This window comes from Sminthopsis crassicaudata, chromosome 1, assembly GCF_048593235.1.
Source record: "Sminthopsis crassicaudata isolate SCR6 chromosome 1, ASM4859323v1, whole genome shotgun sequence".
Taxonomy (NCBI): Eukaryota; Metazoa; Chordata; class Mammalia; order Dasyuromorphia; family Dasyuridae; genus Sminthopsis; species Sminthopsis crassicaudata.
Genome location: NC_133617.1, coordinates 533,306,767 through 533,316,083, shown reverse-complemented (window position 1 = coordinate 533,316,083; position 9,317 = coordinate 533,306,767). Strand labels below are relative to the sequence as shown.

At 38.2% G+C, this 9,317-nt stretch overlaps 1 protein-coding gene across 1 annotated transcript in view; it reads left to right on the top strand.

Annotated features, from left to right (window-relative positions):
• Positions 1–607: 607 nt before the first annotated feature.
• LOC141550842 (solute carrier organic anion transporter family member 4C1-like) overlaps positions 608–9,317 on the top strand; it is a 147,475-nt gene continuing 138,765 nt past the window's right edge. Inside the window, 1 exon segment of the mRNA XM_074281903.1 lies at positions 608–1,131. Within this exon segment, the coding sequence (XP_074138004.1) occupies positions 834–1,131 (298 nt within the window). The 5' untranslated portion in view covers positions 608–833.

Here is a 9,317-nt window from a genome sequence, read left to right as displayed (position 1 = left end):
GAACCACTGCGACTAATAAGATGACAGAAAGAATGTAGAGAGAGAGAGGACTGAAGACTAGAGTCCTGGGGCACTCCCCCTTATTTGTGAGGGAGAATGGCTTCAGAGCCAGTTAGTAAAGAAGCAGTGATGATACTAAGGGATTTTTAGACATACTGGGGGAGAAAAGCTCCCACCACAGTAAGTGGGCCGTTTTCTCCTTACGATGGGGATGCTATTCTAAGAGAACAGCTTGTGTGTGGAAAACAAACTGCTGGTTTTCGCGTCAGCTTTCCTTACTGGAGTTATATGAAAAAGGCAGTTTTATTTACTGTGTGATTTTTTTTTTCCTTTTAGCGCGCCCCCCTCCCCCTTTAAAAGCATATTCAAAATGGATTGTTCTGTTGTCAGGGCTGAAATAATTGATTGAATGGAACATCGTGCTCTCGTGGGATCCATCGGCTATTTGGGATGAACATATGATTCCCAAGAACTTAAGAAAGCCCCATAAACAAGTAAACAATGCTGGAGGGAGGAAATCCCACGACTTTTTAATTTCTGCAAGCCCTAGAGGAACCCCTCCCCCTCCAAAGGTAGAGCGTTCCACAAAGGGTCGCGCGGGATCTCGTGGGGAGCGCCAGTCTCGCCCCGCTTAGGGGCTGGGGGCTGGGGGCCTGGGGCCGACTAGCTACAGGCGGGGGTCCGCGGTTGGGCAGTGGCCACGTCACGGCCTCCCCTCCGGGGGCCGGAGCGCACCGGGAGATCTGAACATAGCTTCAGCCGCGTCCCCCCGGGCTGAGGGGGCCGCCCTCGGACCGGGAGGCGACTTTTGACGACTTTGAGCTCGTCCCGCCATGGAAGAAACCAAAGGTATTGACAACCCGGCTTTCATCCCATCCAGCTCCAACCTCCAGCAACATTCGCCAGAACCTCCGGCCGAGGGGGAGGTCTCCAAATTGCCCTCCCAACCCATCTCCTCTGAGGAACAAGGGGCGTCGGCGCCGCCGCCCCCCAAACAGCAAGAGCACACCCAGTCCCCGGAGCTGGAGGAAGGCTTGTGCGGCTGGGGAAACTTTACTCCCAGCTACCTGCAACGTTGGAACAACCCCAAGGGCTTCCTATTTCACTACTGCCTCCTGGCCCTCACTCAAGGTAACCCGTCCCTGGGGAGGAGGGGAGAAGGGACGGAGGAGGGGAGGGGGGGAGCAGGTGAGAAGGGATGGAGGAGGGGAGGGGGGAGGGAGCAAGTGATAAGGGAGGAGCTGGGAGGGGAGACTGCTTAGATTGGGTCGGAGGAACGCTAGTAGGAGAGAGATTGTTAAGGAGCCCCTGTGACGTGTTTGGAGGTAGGAAACAGGAAGGGGTCAGTCAAAATCATTTAATACTATTGTTTTAGGTACTGTACTAATTTCTGGGGTACTTACATATATACATCTGGTATAGGTAGAGAAATCTAATCTCTATATGTTTATACATAGATTTCTATAGTCTCTCTCTCTGTCCCTCTCCCTCCTTTTTCCTCTCTTCCTCTTTCCCTCTCCCTCTCTCTCTTTTCCTCTCTCTCCCTCTTTATTTCTGTCTCTCTGTCTCTGTCTGTCTGTCTGTCTATGTCTCTCTCTCGTCCTCAAGGAGGTTACAATCTAATGGGGGAAGACTAGTGTGCGTACTGGGGGATGAGAATGCGTGTCCGAGAAGTCCCCGTGGAAGTATTGTCAGATGAAAAATGAAAAGTTCTGTGTGGGCACCCTTCTTAATTGGGATTCATGGCTCCACCCTCTAATCTGAAAGATGGAAGATGGTGACAAAGCGTGGGTCTAGTAGGGGAAGGAGAAGATGAAGGGAGGTGGAGACAGTCTGCAAGGCGAATTAATAGGAAGTGAGTTGGGAGGGAGAAATGGTGTCCATAAGCTATTGATACTTATATCTGGAGACCAGTGTCTCCCCTTAAAGTTATTGTCTTTTTATCTTAAATTTCACATATTTTAATTTTTTTCTGATTCTCTAAGCATTTGAATACATATATATTTGAATATAGCTTGTCATCAAGTGTTTTAGTGCCTCTTTTATATCTGTGCAAGAATAGTATGAGGGTGAGTGGTTTTTGGTTTTCCTAATGGAGTTTACTTTTCATCTGGAAAAGCACCAGTTTATTTATCCAATTTACCAACAATTATTTACTGCAAGTCTACTTTCTGTATAAGGTACAGTGTTAGGATACAAAATTATCCCTAAGGGATCCTGCAATCTAATGAGTTAATAAAGTATCATTGTAATAGATTTGCCATGGAAGTGTTAGAAAAAATTTAAAGAAAGATGAATTTGCTTGTGGTAGTTGAGGTGATGAAGAAAACTTCAGAGGAAATCTCAACCAAGCTAGAGATTGAGAAAATAGGAAAGATCATGTTGAAGGCTGGGGAAGGCTGAGAAATTAAAAAAAAAAAAATGCACAATGTCTTTAAGAAATGAGTATTCTAGTTAGGGCTAGAATTTAGTGCTTGTGTAGGAAAGTGATTTAACTGTTTTAATACATTTTGATTTAATACATGCTTGTATTGAGTACTGGATGAGGCTGGCTGAATATTGTGGAGAACCATTTGTTAATTCATGTGGGATGACTGATAATGCTACAAAGAACCTAGGAGCCATTGCAATGGCTCATTTGGACTTGGGTAAGAAATTGTAGAAAATATGAAAATAGGTATTTCATTATTGGTGACTTTGAGAAGATTGATTTAAGAAATGAATAGCCATAGTTCCTCATCTCTAAAATCGAGGTGGAAAAGGAAATAGCGATCTTTGTTATCTCTATTATTTTTGTCAAGAAATGAGGTCATGAGGAGTTGGTCACGATTGAACAATAAACTTGATGGGAGGGCATTGTCTCTAAAGGATTAAGATTTAAAATCTAGCAATGTTGGACAGGAATGAAATGCACTCAATGAGGACTAGTAAAAAAAAAAAAAAAAGAACATGATAGCCATATTGAAATATTTTAACATGAACACAAGATGTCTATGTTCAATTATTTGAAGGGCTGTCATGTGAAAGGACTAAATTTGTTCTATTTGATCCCCAAAGGACAAAATCAGCAGCAGAGATTAGAAGTTACAAAGGATCACATACTTTGTCTCTTCACATATTTAATCTATGACCTTCAGTTTCAAATCTTCAAGAGCCTTTTGGACATTTCTCCTGGATGTTGTCAACCGGACTAAACCTCTTAGTCCCCAGAGGCCAAAGCCAAACATACAGAGCAAGAACTGTGTGGATGTTTATTTTTTAATGAGGGAATCTGCTTCCTATCAAGGAGGGAAACTAGACCCATGTCTTTGTCCCTCTCCTCTGCATCTGGAGACTCAAGGCAGTGGAACTAAACCTTGATTAATATATTTGTGGCTAGACAAAGAAACAGTACAGTAGTGTATCAGCAACAGTGAAACAAGCTTGTCTAGTGACAAAAAGTTCATTCATGGCAGGGCTTCATATCTGGACCTGTTGATGCCTACCCAAGCTCAGAGATCGTCATTTCTGTGCTTTAGTTGTATCAGTATTCATCCAGAGGGTGAAAGCAAAAGCTGAAAATGCCAGATCGCTAGTCAGAAGGAGGCCTCTTCCTGAGTTCAAATCTGGCTTCATATACTTACTGTGACTCTGGGCAAATCACTTTAACCCTGTTTGCCTCAGTTTCCTCAGTAAAATGAGCAAAGAAACTCTACTACTCTAGTATCTTTGCCAAGAAAACCTCATATGGAATCATGAAGACCTGAACAGGACTGAAAAACAATTAAACAACAACAGCATCTCTCAAAAATGAGGTCATGAAGAATAGGACACAATTGGAAACTAAGCAACAACATGAACATCATCTCTGAATCTTTTTCTCTCCTCTGATACTGACTGTCACTACCCTAGTGAAGACCCACATTACCTTATATTTGAATTACTTCAATAGCTTCCTTCCAGTCTCCCTGCCTAAAGTCTCCCTACTTCAATTCATCATCCATGGCTGAATGTTACTAAAATGATTTTCCTAAAGGCAGGTCCAACTATGTCACCTCCTTTTGTCAATAAACATCAATGGTTTTCTATTGCCTCTATTATCAAATTCAAAATCTTCTGTTTGGTATTCAAAGTGTTTCATAACCTAGCTTCTTCCTATCTTTTCAGCCTTCTTATAATATATCCTTGCATTTAAAGACTTTGGCTTTTCCACACCTAGGATACCTTATCTAGTGGCAGAGGTCATTCTCTCTGGCTGTCCCACATATCTAGAGTTTTCGCCTTACTTTTGTCCTTCCCTCCCTCCTTACTTCCTAGTTTCCTTTAAGTCTCAAACTAAAATCTCATATTTTATAGCAAGTTCTTAACCCAGTTTAATTCTAGGACCTGCCTTCTCTTAACTGTTTCCTATTTATGCTGTATAACTTGTTTGTATATGTTTGTTGTCTTCCCCCATTAGATTTTAAGCTCTTTGTGGTCAAAGACTATCTTTTGTCTCTCTCTCTCTTTTTTTTTTGTATTCCGAATACTTAGCACAATGCTTGGTACATATATGGTACTTAATGTTTGTTGATTGAAATTGAAAATTAGGGGCAGCTAGGTGGCGCAGTGGATAGAGCACCAGCCCTGAATTCAGGAGGACCCCAGTTCAAATCCTGTCTCAGACACTTAACACTTCCTAGCTGTGTGACCCTGGCCAAGTCACTTAACCCCAGCCTCAAAGGGGGGGGGGGGATTTGAAAATTAGCAGATTCTCCCTCCTTGGAAGTCTTGGAGCAGAAGCTAGATCAGTGGTAACAAACTCAAATATAACGTAGGCTACATATTGCCATAGTTAATCACAAATTAACATTATGCTGAGTTTTCATTTATTTTATTTAACATTTGACAGTTATATTTTTGTCTGGTTCAGGTCATTTAGAGAAGTTTTGTAGGTCTTGAGTTTTACACTTCTGGAGTAGATAACCACTTGAAAGCTAGATAATATGTTAAATATTTCTTTCAATTGTAGGTCAAACTAGATTGTTGCTGAGGACTTTTTAAATTCTCAAAACAACATCATCATAACCTTTTCACATGCACTTCTTCATGTTCTTTGTGAAATATAAATTTTTATACTTTAGAGAAAAGTGCACTCTATGTTTTGCTGCCACATGGTAACACCAGTGAAGATTGATTTTAAAAATATTTCAACTAACTTAATGGGAAACTTGGAGACAAAAAAGCCTTGCAATTTTCCCTAGCAATCCAGTTGATTCTTCTCTTCCTTTTATACTCTAATCTTACTCATTATCTAGTTGAATTATCTGTCCTAGATATGCATACTGTTGGCAAAGCTTTATATGATTATTTGCCCACATGGTAGTTCATTGACATTTTTCTTTGCCCAATCTTTTTGGTATAAATGGTTAGGGTAAACTCCTTTGAATGATTACATATTTTCTGGAAGCTTTTAAATGTTTAGGTTTTAATATAGTCAGTAATTCACAAATGGGAGCTAGCATATAAAATACCTCATAATACATAGGAAATTCCTTTTTGGCCTAAACTTTATGCTGGATCTCCTCTACTACAGCAACAAAGAGTTTTGGTGATTGGCTATCTTCTTCTTTTATGGCTTTCCAAGTAGTTATTATCAGAGGGTTGTTAACAAAGATATTTTCTTTTGTTATATTGTTCAATAAATCTTGAATGATTTTAATGCATTTATGCATTTACACATTGTCATAAAATGATCTGTAAATTGTATTTAGGTCTACAGAATTAAATGTTTGTTTTTTGATAATCAACAAACAAAAAGCACAGTGTGAGTTTATATTTTTTACAATTTATCATGGTAAAGATGTGAAAGATATGGCCCATTATCGACTGTCTATTGTGAAAACCTGGAGGCAAAACCAAAATGGCAGAGGAAAAAAACAGGGACTATCCTGAATTCTTCCAAATTCCTATCTAAACAACTCTAAATAGTACTTCAGAATGAATTCTGGAGCAGAGGATTGCATAAAAGGAGAGGATGAAACAATTTTCCCACCTAAGACAGCTTAGAGGCTCTGTACAAAAGGTCTGTTTTACCCAAATGAGAGTAGAATTCATTCTACTCAGGCTGTGTTGATTCAGGCTGTGTACCCCAGCAAACCAGCAACTGGGCTTAGAGGTGAGGCAGCAGCAGTGGTTACTTACAGAATTCTCAGTCCATAGGGGTTGCACAACTACTCAGAAGGAAATTATAGGGTTCTCTGTACTGGCATTGGATATGGAACTCTATTGCATTACCTATATTTGAATCCAGATGGCAGTTTTGGGTCATAATCCCAGGGAGATGGAGGAGCACACTAGAGTTTATAGTTGGTTGCTGGTCACAATTCCAAGGTAGAAAAGAATGCTTTAGCTACTTCAGACCAAGAACATAAACCACTATAAGAGTAAACAACTTCCATATATCATACCACTTTGGAAGAACTGAAAATTTACAGATCCCTAGAACTAGCTCTGAAAGCAACTGTGCGCTCCTGCGCGTGCGCGCACACACACATACACACACACACACACACACACACACACTTGGGAGATGCCCCTCCCATCTTACAGCAGAACTCAACTTTAAAATAAAGTTAAAATTCAACAAATAATTTAGAAAATTGAGCAAACAATAAAAAGATCCTGACTATAGAAAATTATTCTGATGACAGGAAAGATCAAAAGAACAATACAGATGTCAAAACTGAAATCAAAAAGAAAAATGTGAATTTATCTCATTCCCAAAATTTATGCCTACAGTTTATGAACTATAAAACTGTGCATACCCAGCAATATTACTACTAGATCTATATCTCAAAGAGATAAAGGAAAAAGGAAAATAACTTATGTGCAAAAATATTTATAACAACTCTTGGAGGTGGCATAGAATTAGAAATTGAAGGAATATCCCTCAATTGGGGAATGGACAGAAAAGTTCTGGTATAAGATTGTAATGGAATATGGACTAAAAGAATTGATGAGCAGAATGCTCCCAGGAAAACCTAGACAGACTTACATAAACTGATGGAAAATGAAATGAGCAAACCTAGAAGAAAACAATAATTTGTGATGATCAACTATAAATGACTTAGTTATGCTCAGCAATACAATGATCCAAAATGATTTCAAAGTATTTATGAAAAATGCTATCCATGCCTAGAGAAATAACTGATGGAGTCTGACTCCACATCAAAGTATACTTAAAAAAAAAGTTCTATTTTCTTTTTTTGTTTGTTTGTTTTGGTATGTGTTTTCTTTTACAACATGAAAATATGGAAATATGGTTCTCATAACTGCACATATATAACTATCAATTATCTTTTCAATGAGGGGAAAAGAGAAGAAGAGAGAGAATTTGGAAATTTTTTAAAAATTAATGTTAAAAATTGTTTTTACCTGTAAGCAAGTAAAAAATAAAATATTTAAGGAAACAGGAAAAAAAAGAATGCTTACTTATTCCCTGCTATATGTTCAGATTTGCATAGATGAGATAGCAGACCTATATGACATTTTAAAAATTTCTTCCTATCTATCTTTTTTCACACATCAATCAGCTCTTTTGTATTATAATGAGGTCCTAGACTTGTTAGAGCAAAGGACAAAATTTACAACCAGTTAAAATAAAGGATAAATGGAAATTTAGCAAATATTCTTTTCACTTTTACTATTGAATTTCCTAGAGAAATTAAACCAAAGTAAAGCAGTCCACACACACACACACACACACACACACACACACACACACACACACACACACTCTTACACATAGGAAAAAGTACAGTTATCTCAGACAAGAAAGTTAATGTTTTTGTCAATCAGAAATACATGACAGTCAAAGGTACCTTCTTCAGCTTATAGTATAAATCCACTTTGTGAAACATGGAAGGAGATGTGGGAGGGAGTTAGGGTGTGTGTGAAGGAAAGTGGGGGAAGACCACAAGCAGTTATCTCTCAAAATGTCAAAAAAGTAGTTAAGCTTTCTAAGTTTTTTGTTTTGCTTTGTTTGCTGAGGCATTTGGGGTTAAGTGACTTGCCCAGGGTCACATAACTAGGAAGTGTTAAGTGTCTAAGACCAGATTTGAACTCAGGTCCTCCTGACTTCAGGGCTGGTGCTCTACCACTAGCTGCCCCAAAAAAAGTAGTTTAGGAGAAACAAGGCTTCAGAGATGTGAGTATGAAATCCAGCTGAATAAATTATCCTCTGAACATTTAATGAGAACAGGAGGTATAAAACTGAATTGAGATTCTAGCATTTTTTTGTGATCTATTTTCAGTGGCAGTGATTGTGAAACTACCAATTTTGTTTCCATTCAATAACACTAAGAATATGAAGTGGAGGAAGAACACTTTCTCAGATTGGATCTTTGATCAATTTGGAAGTGCTTCCAACAATGCAGATAATCTTTGACTGGCTATTGTGGGGGACTCATATATGTCCTCCCATAAATTTGCTCCATTAGATTTTAAGTACTCTGTCATCCTGAGGGTAAGAACTGTCTTTGCTTCTTTTTGCATACCCAGTGCTTAGATTAGTGCCTAGCACATAAGGCTCTTTTAATAAATGCTTACTGGTAGAATAATAGAGTATAATCCATGTGATAGAAGCTTTTCTCACTTTCTCAACTTGAGTCCTTCCCATGGATCTAGCCCATCTTCTTTTATTATGTACATTTTCCTCATAACAACTTTTGCTTTTGTTCCAAGTTCCTCATAGTTTGTTTTCTCTCCATTCTATGATATTTCCTTTCATGTCTTCAGAGACATATAATACAATAAATGTACAGAAGAAATTCAATCTATAAGTTATGAAAATTTAAAGTCAATTACTCCTAAAAAATAAATACTTATGCAAATGATATATGTATGCATACAGGGCATCCTAGAAGAAAACATGACAAAGAAACAGGTATATCTTTCAAATATTCAAAAGGATTTTGACCTTAAGCATCAAAAAAGAAAACAATTATTTATATACAGAACACAAAAAGATGATTGATATGTCATGCCACTTTAAAAAATTTTACAATAATTTTCAATTCAAATATTACCTTGAAAACTGCCTTTTATTTGATCTTTTTTCGGTTCCTATCACTGTTTTTTAATGTTTCGGTGACTTTTTTGAGCATTATAATTTCTTTTTTATTATTATTAATGGTTTTTATTTACCAGATATATGCATGGGTAATTTTATAACATTGACAATTGCCAAACCTTTTGTTCTAATTTTTCCCCTCCTTCCCCCACCCCAGATGGCAGGTTGACCAATACATGTTCAATATGTTAGAGTATAAATTAAATACAATATATGTATACATGTC